Raw genomic sequence first — 22,283 nt, forward strand, 5'->3', positions numbered from 1 at the left:
GGGTATCTGGCATTTGAACCTCCAGATGTCGGAGGTGGCCAAGTCGGTTTTCTCGCGGGGTTAAATCCAGTCCTCGACTGCAATTTCTCAGGCTCTTGTCCATATCTATGATCACTGGCTAGTCTAAGACGAGGATTAAGGCTAGTTACTATTTTTATCACTTGGAGATTGCATGAGGAGGTGGTACATGTTGAATATATTCCCTCACAGTACTATTTATCTTTCCTTATAATCAGTATCTCATTATCTAATACCTAGTATTATGTCACTACATTTTAGTGTTCCCAGGCCATCAGTCTTGAAGACTTTCGATTGGTATATAGAGTCAACAAAGGGACATTGGTATTGTCGCGGGTGCTTTCCTCGGCGGCCCCCCCCTAGTGCCGGTCAAGCACCAATCTTGTAGAACTTGTCCGCGAACTCTGCTTCCAGCAACTCGAACGCCCTTAAGACCTGCATTAATCCACATCCATCATCAAACTCAGATTGTATAGCAACTGGATCTTGGGATGCTGATGAGCCAGCGATATCCGAACCGAGCATGGGCTCTTCAGACTCAGATGCAGATGTGTCGCTCTCATCCTCCCAGCTATCGGGAACCTCAGCCTGGACCTTATTCTTTGCTAATGCTTGGGCAACCTCCTTGGATGCTCCATCTGGATTCTGTACCCCAACCACCTTCGAAATAGCCTCGTCATCGCCTTCGCTCATATCACTCATGTTGTCGTCACCATCAAGATCCTCCATGTTGAGGCCGCCCCCTGAATTAATGACGCCCTTGAGGCTGGTTACGATGGTTTTGAGTACGAGGGAAAAGTCCTTCAGATGAAACCATACATCACCCCGTTTGATGAGGTTGTCGCGCACCAGCACCTTCAAGCTCCCGTGCTTAAAAAAGTCATAGAGATAGGCGTTTAGCTCAACAGTGGTATCGACTGGCCAGATTGGGAGGTAAGGGATGGAAGACTCTTCTAGAAATACTCCGTCTCTCACTGTCGAACACAACTCTCCGATTGAGTTGAACTCGTCCGTGAATCCAGAAAGTGCCACAAATGGAGACCGGATGACTGGTGGAGGGTCGCTTGTCAGACTGCACCCGCGCCCTTCCTCTGGTCCAATCGGAATCCTGGTCAGTGGAAGTGTGCGGTCTGGTGAGTCATGCAAGTGTGCATCGATGTAAGAAGATACATAGTCCTTGAAGGTTAAGAGGGTTTCCCGGTTATGCCGGACAAGTAGTCGCTCTGCGGCAACCGGTAGTCGTTTGAGGAAGATATCAGATGAGGAGCTTTCAACAACTTCTAGGGTCTTTGCAGTCCGCTGAATAGGGACCCTGTTGAACAGGTGGCTGAGCACCAACATCATCTCGCGAAGCACTCTCTCACGAGCGCAGTCAATGTCCTTGCATAACTGGTGAAAGTAGCCACCGCGTAGCAGCGAGTGAAATGCAAAGACGGCGTTCTCCGTAAAGTATAAATGTCCTACAAGTCCCGCGAAATTAATAGGTTCTCCGTTCACCGACAGAAGGTTTTGGCGTCTCAGGTACTCGATCGAGAAGCGCAGGTGGTGTTTGACTGTCATTTCGGCATCTGGTCCTCCTAGGTATAGGCGGGTTTGTGACAAGAGAGATTTGACCGCGTTAACGGCAAATTCATTGCTGTTCGTTCCGCTCAAGAGGACAAACAGACGAAGGACAAGTGAGGTTGAGATTGGGAATTGCCCCTTAAGAGCAGGTAGCCGAGAGGACATGATCTCGTGCACCCGATCTCGGCTGATACCGTTAAAGACGACATTTCCAAGAAGATCGAACCCTCGTCTTCCAGCGCGGCCGGAAGCCTGGCGATAGTTCTGAGGAGACAGAAACATAGAGTCCCCGCTGAAGACGACTGTCTTGCAGGGCATGTTGATGCCAAGCGCAAGGGTCCCAGTTGCAACAACTAGCCGGATGTAGCCCTTCCGGAAGAGCATTTCTACACTGCATTCAGTTAGGTACAATTCCTCTCTTCTCGCCTCTAGGGCACGGATTGGATGTGAAATCGACAAGTAGATTGAACTTACATCCGACGGTACTGGAGGTTCATGCCCGCATGATGGACACCCAACCCACGGCGAACGGCATCGATCAGCCACGGCTGGACTTTCTTCGGGTTCAGTCGAAGAAGCAAGTCGTCAAGGTCTTTCTGCTGCATCTTTTTGGTGTCTGCGAAGCTGAAGTGGTCTAAAGGGGCCTCGGGGTCGAAGCTCTCCCAAGGGCTGATCTCAACACTCCCCTCCTCGCGGGCGATCTCAAGTTTTGATGGATTCCGCTCCCCACCTTCCGAGCGTTTGAAGGATCGAACCTCTCGACTATTTACTTTCTGCCGTTGCCACTGTTCAAAGTCCCGGAGCTTCTTCTTCCAGGTAGTGTCACTTCCCTTGAATGCGGTTTCAGCGTCGTTCAGCTTGGAGAAGATGCTTCTGACAGCCCTTTCACACTCGGAGCGGTCGTAGTTAAAAACAAGAGCTGGCAAGGCGTCCTGTGCGTGGAGCTCACATGCCAAAGTAAACAGCTTACTAATATGGTCAACAGGATCTAATGCCTTGCAGTGTTGGATCTTGGAAGTCCTTTCATTCTGGACCGACGTGTCAATGCTCTCTTGCAAGACGTAGAAGGTAGATCCCGAGTTTCCCATGGCCTCTTTCAACTTCCTCTTCAGGCGTTTCTCCCACTCAACAATATGAGACTTTTCAATGACCCCAGGCAGGACTTTAAGAGGGTCAAGTTCGCTCTGATTCCCAAGGATTTCTTTTGGAAACGTTTTCTGCATGTTGTTCCAGAGAGTGAGGCAGTCTCTCGCCTCCAGAGTGACATCATCTAGCGCTGCAATGTTCCTGTTGACAGATCGGTCAGTGACTGCTCCCGGCTCTGGCTTTAGGGATCAAACTCGCCTATCTTTAAGGGCTACTACAGGGTGCACAAACTTGAAGTTTGGACTAATGCTGTCACCCTCGTCGAGCCCTGGCACAGGCAGTCTGGTCACCTTTGCAAGTCCCTTGAAGCTAAGGTTATGCGGAGGCTCGTAGATGAATTTACGAAGATCAGAGTATCGGACCTCATGCACAATCATCTTCATTTTAAACCCTTTTTGTGCCTGTAATCTGGAAAGCCAGTCCTTGAGCTCGTTCGGATTTCCAACCGTCGCTGAGAGAGCAATGATAGGACACGGCGCAAGCAACAGCAGCTGTTCCCAGATGATACCATCCTCAGCCTGTCCAATGCAGTGCACCTCGTCAAATATGATTCTCTTGACTCTCCGTGACCATGCATTTGGGCTGTTGGCGTTCGTGGGGGCCAGGAGCATGATTTGCAACATGTGAGGCACTGTAACCAAGATTTGGCACCGAGTAGGATTGTTGATGCGGTAATCTCGTGTGTGGATTGCCCAAACGGATTTTCCATCCGGCGTCCTGAACCTTTTAGAGAATCGGGCCTCGATCTCCGCAGCGATCTGGTTCACGAGGGCTTTTGTGGGAGCGACGTACACCAGGACTCCATCGTCACTCTCCTCAAGTACTCGTTTCATGGCGTAGAAGGAGATGAAGGTCTTTCCTGCAGACGTTGGAGCCACAACCAACAAGCTTTCTTCAGCATCAATTGAGTCGAGAATATCCCGCTGCCAGGCATCTGGTTCAAAGGGCACTCGGGGATCGGGCCGAGAGTCAAATCGCCTATCCATATAAGGGCCCCCGTGATGAAGCTGAAGAAGTCGGTGGTCCTGGATAAGTTCCAGTGTATCTTTCATCATCATCCAAGGTGAGATGGTGAAAGGCAACTTGCGGTGTGGTTCCCGGACAGTGATTCTCAGCTGGCTTATTGCAAGAGCTTTCATGATCCCTTTGGCGGCACTTGCAACGTCTGGTGTACACTTGTCCGATCTCGAAATGTCCCTCAGCCAGTTCCATACCATAGAAATAAGGTATAACCCTAGGGATATTAGCAAGAGCCCCCAAAACACACGCAAACATAATATAGCAGTCATTTTAGTGACTGGGTTTGGAACTGACCTCTGAGGGAATTTTCATCAACCTGTTTACGCGTTTGGTCCCAGATTCTCCGAAGTATGTGACAAAGATACAGTAAAATCTCTGGCTTGACACAAATATGGCTTCCTGGGGATCCATCAGATAGAAGATCCAGAGCCTTAAGATATTGCTCAACTGGATTATCAGTCTTTTCAATCTCGGCGCATTTCATGGCCCAGAGGTGCAAGGCATCGTTTTGCTTCGCTAGTGCTTTCTTCTCATTCAACGCACGTGCTGCTAGGAGTGCCTTCTTTTTGCCACCTCTGAGAGATTGATTCCCTACCGTTGTCTGCCTTTCACTGTTTGTGTCTGCATTCAATCCAGTGTCAGACGACTTTGGTTTGGTGAGTGCGCCCACGACAATAGTTTCTCGCCTGAAAACCTTTCCAATAGAGTTGCTGAGACTCGCTGCGTACAAAATGACATCTGCCATTTGTCTTTGATGTCTCCTGCGCCTGGAATTCTCCACCCAGATGGGGACCTTGTCGCGTGTCATTCTTGTACTAGTAGTGATTGGTTTGTAAGCATGCCAGTGGCGAAGATCCTGAAACACAACTTCAGCAACAGGATCGACATCATCTGGCACTTCTTTGACCGAGACATCCTCAAGAAACTCCTTTAGTACGGGGTGATTGAACGACAAAACAGTGGGAGGCGAGTGGGGTGGCACAGGAGGTAGGTCAGTCTCCAATGCTTTGAGAGACCTGAAAAGGCTTCGATCATTCATGCTCCTCTGCCCAAAAACCGTTGCTGAAAGAGCTTTTGCTCGGTCAACAATGGGCATAGGAAGCTCGGATCCATCCCGTATCGCTTGAAGAACGTAAAAAAATACGTGGCCATCGAAAAGATCGAATAGATCCCACTCGGCTTGCCCTCCCATAGCATAACGATTCTCTGCCAAGGTCTGAGACGTCGTACAAAACAGTTGTACAAAGTCAGTGTCGTAGCTATCTACAGCGTTTTTCGAAAGTCTCTCTGGGTGGGCATTTCGGTTTTGAAGATGGCAGACCTTGAGAGTAGCCATGTGAAGAAGCAGCGCCTCCACAAGCTCGAGGTCACGGCCAGATACCTCACCTTCCATTGAGCAACGTTCAAGGAAAGCACGACAAAAGACAGCAGCGAACTTTTCTCTTGCTGAAAGACCCGAGCGTTCGATTGAGAGTCTCAGAGTCTCATCAAGTACTTCCTGGAAAAGCTCCGCCGATGGTTTCGTCTCACATGCGGGAGTATCAATATGGACATCTGGCAGCACACCCTTCGACCCACTCAGGAGGGGCATGAAAACCTGGCCGCATTAGCATTTACACAATCTTCATATTCAAGTTAATTGGGCTCACTTTTGAACTCTTCCATGAGATGGAGTTGATGATGGCAACGTTCCTCCCACTGCTTATGACCTTCCATATAAGATGTCGGAGGCGAACAGACTGGCCTAGGCTTGCTCCCCTTCCATCATCGCAGAGTATGAAATGTATTGAATTGTTAGCCAGATACATTCTACACTCTTGACTCTCAAAGGAATCGAATTCCAGAATCTTGAAATCAACCAAGCCTCTGGTAAGATGCTGGATGAGAATCCGGCGTGTGAGATTGAGTTTGTAAGGATGTTTCCAGCCAGCGCTACCCTGAGACGCGCAGACATCTTCAAAGTCACGAAAGAACACTATATCAAAGTTGCAGTCCCTATTCTTTAGATCGACAAGGAACTTTTCCACAGCTTGGATGGCGTGCAATAACTGGAATCCTCCTACAATGGTCTTTCAGGCGCTATTGCAGCAACTCAAGCGAAATGGAGGAACCTACTCTCAAACTCAACTCTGGCCTCGATGAGGCAAAACTGCATCAAAGCCTCTCCATGGATTAGGAATAGCTCTCGGCCGGCAAAGTCTCCCACAATATCGACTGTGAGCGGCTGTAAGTCTTTGTACCAGTCCAAGAGCGCCTCCTCGGATGTTTTCAAGTCTGTTGAAGCCATGAGGATATCTTCGGATGTTGTTTCTTGGTATTTATTTCTCTGCAATCGACAAATGTACGAAAACTGTCGGTTTCTAAAGTTGGAGGCTGACAATGCGTAGATGCAACGCGGGGAGGAGTGTTAGCATTCATCCTGGGAGGCCCACCACAGGGAGACAACACATACCAAGACACTAAGATTCCGACCTTGGATGCCAAAGTCTGCCTGTTGAGAACTAAATCAGCGGAAGGCTATCCGATTGGCACGACTACAAATTCCAAGATCAGAAATGGAAATAATGAGGCCTGCTATATAGAGATTAGTGGGCCCAACACATAAAGATCAACCAACATCAATGTAAAGTGGCACGCTAGCCCCCACGGGATGAATGGAAAGATGTCCGACTGCGACAAAAGTCAGACATGAGAACAGATTACAGGTAGGGCATAACCGCAGAGAGAAAGTCCTGTCATGCATACCAAACATGACCAATGTTAGTCCGTCTGGTGGCAATTTCTTTTGGTGCGGTAGATGTGCTATTCATTTTGTTTCATTTCCCTTCTCTTGAGAAAAGAGTAGTCACATTACTCCGTATGAGTCATAAAAATGCGATTGTTGGTTGTGCTGCCGCACTTGGCAGAATGACAAGGGAAGCGGCTGCATATTTTCAATCCCCATGGATACTAAGGTAACGAGGCGAAACCATTTGCCGAAAGCTCCAAGTTCCCGCGTCTTCCTTGTAGAGGCAGAATGACGAAAACGACCTGATCAAGCCTGAGTCTGGTACTCAGTTCCATTACTCTGCTGTATGAATTACCCCGCCTCCAAGGCCGGCCAAGGAGTCATCATTTAGGTTCATATCATATTAGCTTTATGCTGTAGCCATTGGTCAGTCATCGTGGTATCGATGTCTAAGTTGTGGGCTAGAAGTGTTATTTGCATTTGAGGCTTGTGGCCGAGAGCTTATTCCGGCAGAGAGAACCTAGTACGAATTACCCCGCGTATTAGGTCCTGACACATGATTTGATGGTCCATTTCGTTTATAACTTACCGCGGAGCAGCGCGGGGTATCAGGGCATGTAGGACTTAAGGTTGTAACGATGCGTCAATAATGATCTGACCGGATGGTCGAGATAAGGGTCGAAATAAGCAGGGAACCAGCGATTGCGCCACTGTCGGTGTGGGGGTATCTCTCCACCTGCGAGGAAACACTGGAATGATGAATATCATATCTTGGCAATCATTGAAATAACCAAAGCCAGCATCGACATGGATAACCTGACTTGTAGAGATATCCAACTCCCCGACTTCAATTTTTGCAATTCATCTCATAAGAGAGACAGGCTCCAGGTATGCGAGCACCATCGACGGTCCAAAACTCGTTTTGGTCATTAACTGCGAGGAAAAGAGGGTTGATAAGCAGTGTTGGTCGGCCTCCTGCATGGCTGGCGGCCTCTGATAGGACGTTGGTTTGCTGTGGCGCTTTTTCAAGTCACTCATGGCCTGGCAGCAAGGAACATAAGAATATGAGGACACCCGCATCTGTCAAATAAGACATCTCGCAGAAACCTGATCATTTAGCTTCCAACATGGGAAACATTTTTGGACGCCAGACAGAGACCATACCGCCGCCTCGTGAGCTACCTCCCGTATTGGCGGCAACAAGAGAACCACTGTACTATGGAAGAGCTCATCCTTATGAGGACACGTTCCAGAATCGTGGGGTGCCACAGATTCAGCGCTCTCGTCCTTGCCCATTTTATGCTCGCGGAACATGTTTCCGGGGAACGGCCTGTCGATTCTCGCACGAAGGTGCTGTGAATACAGCCCCGACAAAGAACTCTCCCAAGCCTTGCCGTTTCTTCATGCGTGGTCATTGCAGGCGTGGAGAGGCCTGTAACTTCTCCCATGAACAATCCTCAGTGCACGAATCGACAGAGGCGATAAAGGTACGTATTCAATCGCCAGTCAATCAGAAATCTAGGGCAAATTGGCTGATATGAAACAGGATGATGACTGTACCGAAGGTTGGGTTCGTGAGCTTGGAGGCGCCTGGGTCAAGTTCGGAGACGGAGCGGCAGTCGTGGATGTCTCACTACCTTCAGACTTCTCCGCCATTCGAATACGCAATCTTCCGACCAGTGCATCAGCAAACTCAGTTAGAGACTTGCTCTCTGAAGTTGGTATTCCAGTACTAATAAGCGATATACAATACATAAAACCTAAAGATATGCCAAATGGCTTTGCAATCGTCAAAGTTAAAGACCCGGCATTCGGAAAGACGGCATGTTCGCGACTACAGACCTGCATTGAACCCCCAGGTCTAGTCGTCAACTCAATACGTGTTCCCATCCCTTCAGGATTCCAATTTGGCCAGGTTGACAACAGACAAGTTCGTTGTTCATGGCATCGACCCACCAGAACATTCAGTCTATACTATCCAGACAAGAAAGTTGCAAGCAGATCATTCTATAAGTTCAAAAGCGGAAAGTATAAAATCGACGGCATGAAAGTCACGGTTCAGTCACCTGTTGCAGAGGATCCCGCTCAACAGAATGGGAGATGGAAGATCGATCTAGTTGGACTGAGTGCTAGCCTTACGGAGGATGATATCGCTTCCGTCTTTCCTTCATTTGAAAAGCCTTGTCAGATTGCTATCGGAGACCTGAGTTATGAGATGGACCCGGAAATGGACTCGACCTTGGTCAAGTCAATGCTGTACGAGAAGGGCGAATTAGAAAAGTGGAACGTTTTTGACAGTTCTACCGCCAAACGGATCAAAGCCCAAGCAACCTTTGTGGAAGAATGCCATGCACAAGTTGCCGCCTCTTCCCTCGATGGAACAGAGTTACCATTCAACCACAACGGGAAGCTTTTCGTCCAACTCATTACTTCCGTGAAATTCAAGGTATCAGCCCGCGTTTACGATGCCGTGAAGAAGACAATCAATGCACACAAACCCGAGTGGGATCGGCAGTTCATACGTTATTCCGCCCTCCCTGAGCGCGGGTTTAACCGGATCCTGAAGATCGAGGGTGAGGATCGTCAGCTAGTCGCCCAGGCCAAAAGAGCTTTGGAAAAGGTCATTACTGGCACTGTTTTGACGATGGACGGGAAGAATATTTGGTACTCTAACCTCAAGATCGGCAAGAATGCTTACAAGAAGCTTCAGAAGATCGAGCGAGACCTTGAGGTCGTTATCATTCGCGATATACGAGCCTCAAACTTCCGCGCTTTTGGCCCTGAGGATCGGTTAGCACAAGCTGCTGAAGCCCTGAAGCAACTCATCGACGAATTGAAAGCAAGCGACCATGCCATCAAAAAGTCAGTCAAAAGACAACAACTTGAGACAGATTGCCCAGTCTGCTTTGACGAAGCTGAAGAATCACTGGAGACTTCCTGTGGCCATATCTATTGCAGTCTTTGCTTTTTCAACATGTGTCAAGCAGAAGCATCAACGTCGGGTGATTGCTCAATCAGCTGTATGGGGGACTCTGGCAAGTGCAGAAAGATCCTTGAAATCTCAGAGATTCAGGCACTCATTCTCTCTGAAGCATTCGAGAACATCCTTGAGGCTTCTTTTGGCTCATTCATACGACGTCATCCAGCTGAATTCCGGTATTGCCCAACGCCGGATTGCGATCAAGTCTATCGAGTCTCTTCCCCAGGAAAGCTTCCTTCCGTGTTTACATGTGCCAGATGCTTTATCCCTACTTGCACAGCCTGTCACGTGTCACACCTAGGAATATCCTGTTCAAAGAATAAAGACAATAGTTCTGATGATATCGCGGAGCTCATCAAAGCTAAGGAGGATCTGGGTGCGAAAGACTGTCCCAAATGCACTACAGCTATCGAGAAATCTGAGGGATGCAACCATATGACTTGTACGGCTTGTCGAACGCACATCTGTTGGGTGTGTATGGCAACATTCACAGAAGGGAGTGAGTGCTACACACATATGAGGCGGCTTCATGGCGGCATTATGTAGTATACTCTAGTCTATTTTATTACTCAAGCACACCGGAAGGAGGCAGACCTTCGACGCTTCGCAGTCTTCTAGCGACAGGAACTCCTGAAGCGCAAGCCTCGGGAGTCTGAGTCGCTCTAGGTTCTCTCTGCTGGAATAAGCTTATAGCTATAAATCTTAACTATAAATAACACTTTAAGCCTATAACTTAGATATTAATACTATAATAATTAACTAATAGCTATAGTAAAATACTAATATTATTATAACTTAAAAAATAACTTATTTTCTTACTATTATAAGCTATAAAAAGCTTTAATATATCTTTTAAGATAACTAAATATAAAATAATAATAAAGTAATATAGTAATACTTAAATAAAAGCTTATTTATATAATAAATTTAAATAAATTCTAATAATAATATATTAATAAAATTCCTTTTAACTTTAATAATATTAAAGATTATTAATAGACTTTTAAGAAAAAGGATAGCTTTAAGGCTATTAAAAATAAAAAAGATAAAATTTTTAAAGCTATTAAATTTAAAAAATAAAATAAGCTTTTAAATAACCTTATTTAATAATTAACTATTTTTAATATATATACTTTTACTTATATTATTTAAAGACTTTTTTAAAAAGTTAAAAAAGCTATTAAATAAAAAAAAGAAATATTAAAAGCCCTTTCTAATAATAAGGCTAGATATAAGAAAACTATAAAGTTAATTAAAAAAAGAAACTAAAAGTAAATTAAATCCCTAATTAAGGTATAAAAGGCAATTTACTAAAAGGAACTTCTTATAAGTATAATATAAACTTATTAAAATTATTAAGAAATACTAATATATAAGAAAAGCTTAGCCTAAAGAAAGTTTTATAATAATATATATATTAGTGCTATTAAGGAGAAGGTTTAAGGTAATTAAAAGGTAGTAGTAGTATTAAGTTTATAAGTTAGTTATAAGGTTAGAAAATACACTTCGGTTTTAACACAATGGGTCTAAGTCGCTTAAGGTTGCAGTGCGGCTAGATATTGGCATCTCGGTGGCCAACAAGGATGGGTTGTTCTTCGTGACCAATGTGGCGCGGGGGCCTGGGGCTGACATGTTAAGTGAGTGCGTGGCAGGTAGGGCCGCAGCTGTACGACAGTATCTTTGAAGCGGTCGGGAAGAAGTTTGCCTTGGAATTCGAAAGGCTTGAGGAACATGAGGAGCCCGAGGAGCCCGCGGAGGTTGAAGGACGTCAAGAGGGAAACGACTCGACTGATAGTGAACTCAAAAATCCCCCAACGGATCACTCGAATGACTCTGGCTGAGACTTTTATGATGGTGTTGTAGTTCCTCTGCTGTATCGGTTCGACGGGCGAGGTACCGTACGATGCAGGTTTTATCTCATTGCAGAACAGACTGATGTGACGAATTATTTCTTGGCTAGCAATTTATCAAGCTAATAAAAAACGAGAGTTGAATGTGTGAGATACAGCTACGACATGACATACCCATGGGTGCTACTGTCAGGTATATACAAGCAGTTTGATCTAACAAAACTATAGTTTAGACTACGCCCAGGAAACCATAACGTACAATCTGAGCCCCATCTGATAGCAAGACGTGTTACGGGACTTGGCTGGAGAAGTCTGTGCCTCGTTGGACTAATTTCTGCTTGTTCGTAGAGCGGAGGCGTCAATAATTACATGGAGCATGCTTTTTGGGAGTTGATTTCTTTGGCTAATTGACCCAATCCATCTTGGCCAATAAATCGAGAACTAATTGCCGATCAGGACTCAAGCAATCGCCGCATGGAAGCCGACACGGCAATAAACTAAATCTTAGATTCAAGGGGAGCCGATTGGAGATAGTCCCTGCAAGGCATGGCCTGGAGCAAGTGGTGGTACCCGAAAAGTGAGGTCAGCGCGTCCGCGATTACTGATACCCAAGCCCTTGACGTAACTTTCCCAGCAACATTAGTGAGACCAATCACAAGCCAAGTCAGCCCCTTGTCAAGACCGAGCCTACCCCTCCAAATGATCCCATTGTTTGGAGCGGGGAAACTCTCATCTACGACCTGGAACTGTCGTTCAACCTCCTACAATGAAGAAATCGCTCCTCGAGTTAGATCCAGACGCCGATGCGCTGCTCATCTTGCAGAGTCCCAATTTGCAGCAAGTCCATGCAGCAAAGGAAGTCGATTTGCGGGATACGACAGAAAAAGCCGAACCGAAGACGGCTGCCTCGACCCCAGCCAAAGGGAAAAAGAAGAGCAAAACGTTGACAGACCTTGAAAAGATTAAATCTCTACAGCCATACAGGGAGGATGGCAGTCCTAACGAGCTCGAATTTCGGGTATCCACCAAGCATCTTTGCATCGCGTCACCAGTCTTTCGCAAGATGATACAAGGCAACTTCCAGGAATCGCAACCCAACGAAAACGGGCTATTTGAAATCAGAACCTCGGATTGGAATGCCCAAGCTCTTCTGGTCTTGCTTGATATTATACATGGTCACCACCGCCAAGTGCCTAGAGACCTAGATCTCAATACCATAGCACAAATTGGGTTACTTGTTGATTACTATGACTGCCTTGAAGTTGTTGAAATTTTCTTTGATGAATGGCAATCGCATATCAGCGATTGGAGGGAATATGGTTGGCTTCAATTTGACAAAAGTTCAGTAGCTTCATTTGGTGGATCTCAGTTATTGATGTTATTTATTGCCTCCACATTTCGAAGCCAAGTGGTTTTCAAGAATCTTACCGTTTCCGCAATACTCACAACATCCGGCCATATTGAGACACATCTACCCATACCGAGTCTGATCCTCGGTATGTACCCTTGCTTAATATACCACACAGACAAAGTGGCTAATCCTGAGTAGATAAGATTGATCAACAGCGCGTCGAACTACTCGATCAAATGTTCACTCGACTATACAACTTGCAAGAAGACCTTTTCGTGGGACGAGTTGGCTGTTCCCTGGAATGTTCATGCAGACTTCTCGGATACCTGATGAAACAAATGCGGGACCAGGCTCTGCCGATGACGAAACCAGAACAGCCGTTTATGGGATTTAGTGTTACTGTAGTGGCTGACTTCATCCGTGGTATCAAGACTCCGTCATGGAACAGAAAAAAGCAGAACGTGGATGCTTGTAAACTGGAGGAAAGACTCTCCTTTAGAGACAAAGAGCCTGGAATATCGGCAGAAGGGTTAGACTTAGATGACCTTTAAGCAATCTGTTTTAAGTACTCTTGGCAGTTGGTTCAAATACTTTGTTTGCTAAGTTATTCTCTTCCAAAGACAAGTCCTCGTCACTCGTCATCCCCGTTGCTTCAATGCACCTTTTACTCTTCCTCAGTAAGCAATCTTCTTGCTTAGAAAGTGCTCCACTGTTAGCTAAAAAGTCCTCCTCAGGGAGCGCTCGTCTTGTTTTCTGCCTCCGGGCGTCGCCTCAGTGAGATCTTAGCCTTCAATGGCGCTCTAATCTAAGCAGAAGTTGCTTTGCCCTCTTATTGAGGAAGACACGAAAAGTGTTTAGTGGCCTCTGGGGAGTTTAGCCTTTCGAGCGTTTCGTCTCTAGAATTCACCCTGACGACTTTGACCGTTATTAAATGTCCTTCCTTTGACGTTCTGGTAGACCGTTTATAGGAGTCTTTCCTACGCTTTGCCTGTAGTGTTCGTTAGGTAGTCTTTCTAATAAAACGTCTTCTTGCCTTTACCGTTCTTACTTAACATCCAGTAAAACGACCTTGCAATAATTGACGCTTCAAAACCATATTCCATTCGGCTAACTGACATCTACTAGGAAGCATCAAAGTCAGATGCCGCAAATGAACCACTAAATCATACTCAATAAACCTACTTCGTGAGGGCCAGTGGCCACAAGACACTGGTGAGGAGGAATGGCAACAGCAGACTGGTCAGTATAACAAACAGCACAAGAGCCATTGTCTTACACAAAATACAGTCCATTTTTTCACTTACTACCGAGAGCTGGAGCTCTTCCAACCCGCTCATGAACTCACACATCAACAGCCGACCAAGAAGCGGAAGCGGACCCGAGCCAAACCTGGCCGCCAGCACGAAAATGACATTCCCCAGACAGTGAAAATGCATAAGCGTCGTGGATTGCATACAGCTACACTTACTAACGCTCGACGAACGTATTGACATGAAGGTCTGACCCTGCCTGCAACAATCTCTTTTAATAAGTATTAAAGCACTCCACTAGTCTTCCATGAGGTACTCAGATTCGAGTAGCCATTGCTTGCCAGTAGCTACTCTACCAGCTTGGATGAGCGGCATGGGAAGAGACATAGGAATTCGCCGGTCAGGAGCTGGGACATCCGACAGAGGGGGAAAAGGAGGGAAAAGGAGGGAAAAGGAGGATGCGGGGGGAGCGAACAGCGAAAATGGAAAAAGGTTCTCAATGGTCTCGATACCAGTACAACAGTCTGTGCTCCCCAAAGGAATACGAGTGTCAACACTACAGGAGGAAGATACACGAGTAGCAGGTGCATAACGACAGAAAAGGCATCGAGAAAACATTTTGTTTATATAGAGGTTAGTTGTTTTGCTGTTTCTACCAAAGTCCTACCACAAAATTCAGATGATAGAGTGCCCTCAGTGATATATACCAGTTCGAAGGAATTATTTAGATCTGCTGAACTGTCAGTTGTTACAAGTGATTTGCCTTGCCTTAAGCCTAGCTCACTGTCAATGAGACCTTTCCCGTTGGGTGGCGCGATTCGGCGAAGCCTCTATATTCTGCTTGCGATGCTGATGATACGATCCGGGATAGATCCGGCAAATCATTCGACTAGATATCGGCCTTCAACACGGCTGCCTCGGACAACAATCGGAAAACATCGAGCACTATACCTGGATTTGCACCTCTTGGGGCAAGGGTTCGTTGGCTTCGTCTGGTATGAAGAGGTCGAGACTTGTGTTTGGCTTTAGTTGAAAGTTAAGTCTGGTGATATGACCCTGCAATATCTGCTAGGTTTCGTCTGGGACTTCAAGGGTGCGGGAGAAGGTAAATGTAGAGAAATGACTGATATTGAGAGCGGGGCTAATGCGCGATAGATGTTTCATGCCTATAAGGTACAGGGGGAACTTGAAGGCAATTACTCCGCGCTGGTTTTGATCATGGAGCATCAAAACAGGCTTCAATGCCTTTTCAGCAGATGCAGAGAGAGGCTCACTTAGATTCATGATCTCGTTCGAGAGGTATATGCAACACGAGGTACTTATTCTGCCCACACTAACAAAAACTAAATTGACGAACCAAGTGTTACAAAAAGTCATGCTCCCCTATCAATTGCCATTATAAAATAGCCAAGCTATCTAAAGCCAGAAAGTTCCTTTCTGCTTAACTTTTCCACTAATGATTGCCTGATATGGTACTGGGCCTCCAGACAGTCCCCTTCCAGCAACGACAATCTTACCCGAAATCGCGCCAGTTCTCCCAAACACCAGATTGAAGCCTCCAGTAGCCGGGGTATATACATTTGCAGTCAACCCACTTCGTGCATTAAAAACAGAAACCTGGTTTGCAGGAGCAACAGATGGATCAACACTAACTGTTACCGCGTTGGATGTGGCATAGACTCTTGCAAAGTCCAGACCTGTCGGATTCTGGCGACCGCTGATGAAGGGATTTAGATATGAATTGGTGACATAGCTGATGCTTCCGGCTACCGGATTTATCAAAGGGTTACCAATTGCGATAACTACATCATATGGGTTGGCACCTCTCGTGCTTCCTAATGAAGGGGCTCCCTGAACGAGCAATAACTCGCCGCTGACTTGGAACGGTTGCCAGTTTGCGTTATTGCGGCCATTGAAGGTGACGTCGCAGAGTAAGTAGCCTAGGTTCAAGGCTCTCTTCTCAACAGTATCCCTGGCATGAAGGGTGAGATTAAGCAGTCCAGCATCGGGCTGATTAACGGTTTTGATCGACTTGTCGTTAAATATTGACAGGGGACCAAGGGGAGGAGGGGACGCCCAGCTGCAGGCGAGAAGACATAGTAGAAGAAATAGGGAAATCATAATATATATTAATTAAAGCCAAGTATGAGTCGTAGTTGTTGAGACTTGATAGGAATCATGACACGAGTTTGAAGGCTCTGAGTGGGGGCGCGCGGGCCTCTGAATTTATAGATAAAATTCAAGCATCACATGTTCTTGATTTAATCCCACAGTGTGAGATATAAGACATCTAAGTAACGCTTACAGGTGGCGCTTTTATTCATTCCTTGTGAGCTGTGGAGCTGCAGCTCCCGTGCCAACCAATTTTCAAGTAAATGCCTGTAGTAAAATTCAAGTCTGGGATGGTTATAGTGGCGCGCTGGTAGGTGTTGAGAGCCAGTTCATCCACTGTTCATCAGGAGATAATTATCCTATCAAGGTACCTTGGACTCCCATTTTGGTGTCGTCAGGGCCTACGGCTGGGCTGAGGATAATGCTGATCGAAAGGCATAAAGATTAATGATGGCAGCAAGCAAATGAGCTTGTTAACCACAATGCCCTAAGAAGTCTCCTTTTGGAGTCTAGGGTGAACAATGAACCGTTCCTATTGTCGTGTTAACTAAACCAGTAAAGCCTATTCTGTGGAGATTTAACAGAAAAGGGAGTCGTCATTATCAAGCTTTACGTAACTATATAGTGCAAAGAGTCTAGACCATTTTCTAAATGGCGAAGCTGAACGCACTGGTTTTCAGCTCTCAAGCCACTTTTAAGCTGCTAAGGGCCTAGGCTCACGCCGCCTGAGTCCATGTCTTGACGGTAGGAGGCAGGATTATTAGGGAGTGTCTATAATAGAGTTAGGGCTGTAGCTAGGGAGGTGATTGTGTTCGAGGGTTAACCACCCAAGCGTCTCCCTGCCTGTTATTTGATCTTCGTCTATACGTATCACGTCGAGGCAAACCCCGGTGTCTAGTCCTCCGCTGTTCGTCAAAATACACACCGATTGTCAGAAGAAGGCTCGTAAGCTCGGTGTAATAGCCTGGAACCTCTCTCGATCTGTAAAGCGCGTCTAGCGCCTGTCGCAAATTCTACGTAACAGAGGGTTCTACTAAAGATAAGTACCAAACACAATGCGGCTGCAATGTGCCGTGCTTGCCAGGGCTTATGGCAATAGCCGACAGCCTAGAGTCTGGCTAGACGGCATCGGCACCTACAAGAAATCGATAGTAAGAGTTGGCGATAGGTAGAAATATAAGGCGAATTGACAGTTAAGGAGCTTTTGGAGATGTCAACCACAATAATATAGACTCGGAGTGAAGTGGTTGACCGGTGAATGATGAATCTGCAGCACAGTTTTGGACGTACCTATGAGAGGTAAGCGAGGCGCCTAGAGCTTTCTGCATGAGTCCGTGCAAAGCACAGCTGAGACACCGGATCGGTTGCAATACCTCGCTCGTTCTTTCGATTCAAAATGCCCTGTAAGCATGCATTTTAACTAGGGATGGTAAATAAGTTGTAAGGTATTCAACTCACCCAGAGATTAATTGCCCTGTGCAGAAACTTATCTAAATGCAAACCGGCGCTGTCCATACCAAGGACAGAACACCGACTTCTAATGACAGCCATAGCAAGTATTAAGATCCATGGCGTCTTCCGTGGAGTGAAAGTCGGCTGGTGAATGATAGGGAAAAGCGGCTGGAGACGCTCAAAATACGTCTAGATAAACGCTGCTGTGGCTTTATGTGATAAGAGGGGTTCGTCAGTGAATGGTCGGTGAAAACCGTTATCCGCATTCAACATGGTAAATTAAACGGACATGACGCTGTAGGTCTGTTGATCTAGAGCCGGCACATGGTGATTGTGACATCACAGAGAGAGTTAGCGGCTTGCGTGATACCCTTGGTCACCGGGTTGGTGATGCTCTATTGCCGAAAAAGAAGATTGATTAGTGATGAGTGTATCCAATGCGGTCTCGGTGGTGAATATTGGCCTGGGTGCTTGTGCTGACGGCGGACTGGTGAAGGATGCCGCTCCGGGCCATTCCGCTGAAGCTCCTCTGTGTGCGTGCTGGTAGAACACTTAGGTGAGCTGTTACTTTGATCGATGAATCTCAAGTCACCAAAGAGCTCAGGATCCCAGTTCATGAGCCCTGGCGCCGCAACTGTGGGGAGGGGCCTGCCGAGGTCTGAAACGTGCGGCCGATAACCAGCCTCATCTGGGAGGAGGAACGGCCAGGTCAGTAGATTGTGATGTTCCGTTGATACGAGATTAGCTGAGAACTGCACAGTAGTACCTTGCGATGTCTGTACGCTTGACCATTAGCATAAACAATCTGACGGTAGTCACTAGACAAGTAGGCTGTACCTTTGCTATCTCTGGTGCTTGAGTAGTGACCGCCTGACTTGCCTCATGTTCTGGTAGTGCTGGACTAGTATATACAGAAAGATCCTTGTCTAGACAATGACCACTTTGTCTCTGATCACTAACGTATACGCATGATCTTTGCTTCTGACACATCTTAGGCACGGATCTCGGCCGTTGCACTTCTGCTTGGACCCAGCGCAGGTACGACAAGCCCTAAGAACGCAGACACGGCGATGACGGCTTCTCAGACCTAGAGATGCGGGATCTGCCTCGGTATGACTCCGTGCATGACGAAGAAGCGTATCTCTACAACAGTCAGCGTACCGTCGAGATGTGCGGACGCAGTCATCGCGTGCGAAGAACATGGCTTCCTCCCCGTCTCGCAAAGTCTGCCCTGCAAGTGTCACAGGACAAGGCCCTAGCTCCGATGTGGCGCAGAAGGTGACGCTCCAGATGCTCGGAGCGCCGGAACTCTTCATTACAGAGCGAGCATCGTCTGGTCATTTCGCCTTTGGTCGGAGATCCAAGCTGGCTGAGCACAGTCAGAGGCATTTTCGTAGTAAGGTCATGGACACACCAAATCGGAGGTGGTGGGGTTGGAGTCAAGGGGGCTTGGGAACTTATGAGTATTTTGCGCGGAGCCAGCGACAACCCAGCCCCGCGTTGGTAAAAGTCCCGTCGTCGTCTACCGGCCGGCAGCAGATCCACTGGGGAAAGTCGGGTAAATGGGGCTGCCGGGAACATCGGGACCGGGGGCGCTAGAGATGCGTCCCTGCTGGGTCTAGGTTCGGAGATGCGTGTATAGGAGCCGAAAGGGATGTCTTTGCTGGCCCCCTAACAACTGGAACCTTTGTATGCGCTTGGCTCGAGCTCGCTTGCTGAGTGAAGGATTTTGCGATGTAGTGCTGAGGAGAAAAAAGCAAGATATAGGCTCGCCTCGATTGCATTGTATTTCATTCTTCTCACCACCATCGCTATCTCGTCCAGGAACCAGAGGTTTATTTTGGCTTTGAATCGGAAGATCTAGTAATGAATACAAAGGGGGTTACTTCAGATTGACTTCTGGTCTTCTGCATCTTCATTTGGCCCGGGCAAATGGGCATCCTATTATGAACTAACTTGAATTTTCATTTTCATTCGAATAAGGTCGTATTACAGTACAATAGACCTCGAGAATCAGAATTCTACAAAAAGCGATACTTTATAACAACGTAAAATGATCCAACACGGACTGAGCTAATCCAAAATAATAGGACTGTCGACATTTCCTCAGGGGTCTTACGGTTGTCCGTAGCATCGACCGACATGGAGGAAAGTTGTATCTTTTGCTACTGTCTGCGAAGAACTAACTAAATATACCGGGCTACTATGTTAGTCACGCGTGATAGCTTTTCACTGTACACTTGATGAGAAACTAGAGCGATGTGCTCAAAATAAGATATGATGACTTGGTGTTTTTGTTTTGAGTACGTTTAAGATAAATAGGTATATATATCTCGATGAAGGAGGACTTATTGTTAAATCGTGTCCTGAATGTCAAGTTTCTTCGTTTGGGATTGGGCTCGGCCAGGTACTTTAGGGTATTGAGTGAAAAGTCAGCAAGTCCATCATTGAATTGATTCAGCCTGGTAGGCAACGATAACACCTAACTGCTTGTTCCGCTGTTCTAAATTTGGTGCATCGCCAATCTGCCACTGGCAAACGATCTCGCGTCAGTCACATGATCACGCGCTTGTTACTACCCCGCAACGCGCCCTCCATTCGCGCCCCTCTTCTCTCTCCCCCACCATCTCCATCTCCAACTCTCCCTGCTCCTCACCACCAAAATCTTCCTTCTTCCACTGCACAAGCACACAGCACAAGTCCAAAGACCCCGTGAACCGCCACTACAGGCCGTTATAAAATTCCGACTTGTACCCCATCGAACGAGCGCGATGCCTCCTTTCTTGGAACAACCGGGGCGCTGTAGACGGGACCTGGTTCAGCGCCCGCCGGCTGTGACTCGGGGGCCTGAACGCTTGATCTTGCCGGCTTTGTTTCGGGAGTCAAACAGGTTGCCGGTTGGTACAGTAACTGGCTTGCTCTTTGGGTCCCCTGCGCTGTGTGTGTGTTGTGTCGACTAGGTGCGTCGACGCTCTTCTCTCTGGCTACCTGTGTCATAGGTTCGTCACTGCACGCTTGCACGGACCCGCGACCTCTTTTCCGGATACCAGCTCTCTCACCCGCTGCAAGAACATCTTCATCGCCTCCTACAGAACTCGGGATTACCATCGAAGACGATCGAGCCGGCCGATATCCCACGGACCAAGATCCGAGGCCAACGCGATGCCTTGGAGCGGTGGCTCGCAAGACGGCAACGCGCCTTCATGCTTGCCGCTCTCTAATGCCAGCGCTTGTCTACCTCGCCTCTGCTGGCTTACCCTTCGAGCTCAAGTGGCACCTAGTTGGTTGGTAAAACGCCTGATTGCCATCCATTCTCAGAGCTAATGTCTTCGGTAGACGATCCGTGAGACACCTTATCCGCAACGTCATTCCTCGCCCAAGTTCCTTGCCTCCTCGCAATTCTCTTATACCGTCGCCCCCCAAAATACTCCGATCCCCAATGCAAAGTCCCCCAGACTCCCATGGAAAAGGGCTTCCAACCCCCTCCCCAAGCAGAACGACATCCAAGCTCCACGTCAAGCCGACATGTTCAGCTACCAAGTGCAGTCCCCTGGCATGTATACAACAATGGCCACAAACTTTTGGTCATCCGACTGCTCCAGTTACTTGCACCACCACTGTCGATCCTGTTTTAGACTCTTTTTACCTTCTATACAGATTCAAGAAAGGGATGCCTCTGTCGGCATTATTCTCAGGTAATACAAACTTATATCGAGGGCCGCCACCCATACTTGATACCGCGAGCCGGAGGTCAGGATACAGAAGCTCCGTGCCAACAGGTCAGGGTTTCTTCCCGCCTATCAACACCCCCGCTACAACGAAAAGCTGAGGACTCGCTTCAATTCTCACCCTACCGTCTTCACCTACATCTGAGAGTGGCTACATCAGGCTGGCGACATAAGCTTTTCATCAACAACAACAAGTCACAAGGCCACGTAAGAGAATCTGCTGCAATTGCATATCCATCTTCGCCTCCACGCATAGGGATACCTCAATACCGACCAGCCCCGCCAACTCTACGCCGAGTCATCCCAAGACAGCCCTCCAACATCTCAGCGTCAGCCAAACGAAGTCCACCAAGCGACGCTTGACCGCTGACCAGCACATTGCCGACCCAATGACTCAGCGTTTACTTCAGTCTACCAGACCTTGGTTCTTGATGACAAGTACTCTTCTGTATACAAAGAACAGCCCCTTTGGGCTCACCGTAGCGACATTGATTGTACGAAACAAAAAGTCTCCTTCCAAAAACTCCGAGGTAATATTTTAAGATAGCTATCAATCGAATGCGCATTTCGCCATCTCAAAGTTAAGGCTTGTTCTTCGTTCTCTTGTTTCGACTCGTCTTCGTTATGGTCACCTCCTTGTAGACATACTCCATCATGCACGCTGATCGACTACCCAGGTAAGAGTCAGGCTACTGTGACGGCTCCAGTTACAAGCACCATTTCCACGTATCGTCAGGCATATCACCCCACCCCGCATCGGATATTTGGTCAAGACCCGTCCGGCGCCAGTCGACAAAAGAGAGGACAAAACTCCCAAGAAACAGCGCTTCCACCGACGCCCAGATCAACAAGCCTGGCAGTGGGAGCATCTTCATAATTAGGATGCCCTTCTGGCCCATTTCCTTGCAGCATTTCATTTACCCAGCTAGTACAGCACATAGTCTTGAGCCATGAACTTCTATTCTTTCTTTTTCTCGGTCGCGATAGACTCTTTGCACCTGCCAGCTAGGTCAGAGAGCCTCCTGGTCCAGCGGGATACCTTGTCTTTGTCTATTTTGAGCTCGCTCCGCTTACCGCTTAATTCA

At 47.3% G+C, this 22,283-nt stretch overlaps 2 protein-coding genes across 2 annotated transcripts; one reads left to right on the top strand and one right to left on the bottom strand.

Annotated features, from left to right (window-relative positions):
• Positions 1 to 387: 387 nt before the first annotated feature.
• Positions 388 to 6,034, bottom strand: J7337_013903 (uncharacterized protein; the record flags this gene model as incomplete). Its single annotated transcript, XM_044831378.1, has 6 exons — positions 388 to 1,972; positions 2,056 to 2,868; positions 2,959 to 3,961; positions 4,042 to 5,344; positions 5,397 to 5,806; positions 5,863 to 6,034. 6 exons carry the CDS (start codon positions 6,032 to 6,034, stop codon positions 388 to 390), a joined length of 5,286 nt encoding a protein of 1,761 aa, XP_044673764.1.
• Positions 6,035 to 8,519: 2,485 nt separating this feature from the next.
• J7337_013904 (uncharacterized protein) lies at positions 8,520 to 9,394 on the top strand (the record flags this gene model as incomplete). Its single annotated transcript, XM_044831379.1, has 2 exons — positions 8,520 to 9,337; positions 9,391 to 9,394. The coding sequence occupies 2 exons, from the start codon at positions 8,520 to 8,522 to the stop codon at positions 9,392 to 9,394; spliced, it is 822 nt and encodes a 273-aa protein (XP_044673765.1).
• Between the last annotated feature and the right edge of the window lie 12,889 nt (positions 9,395 to 22,283).

Source organism: Fusarium musae, chromosome 12, assembly GCF_019915245.1.
Source record: "Fusarium musae strain F31 chromosome 12, whole genome shotgun sequence".
NCBI classification, from domain to species: domain Eukaryota; kingdom Fungi; phylum Ascomycota; class Sordariomycetes; order Hypocreales; family Nectriaceae; genus Fusarium; species Fusarium musae.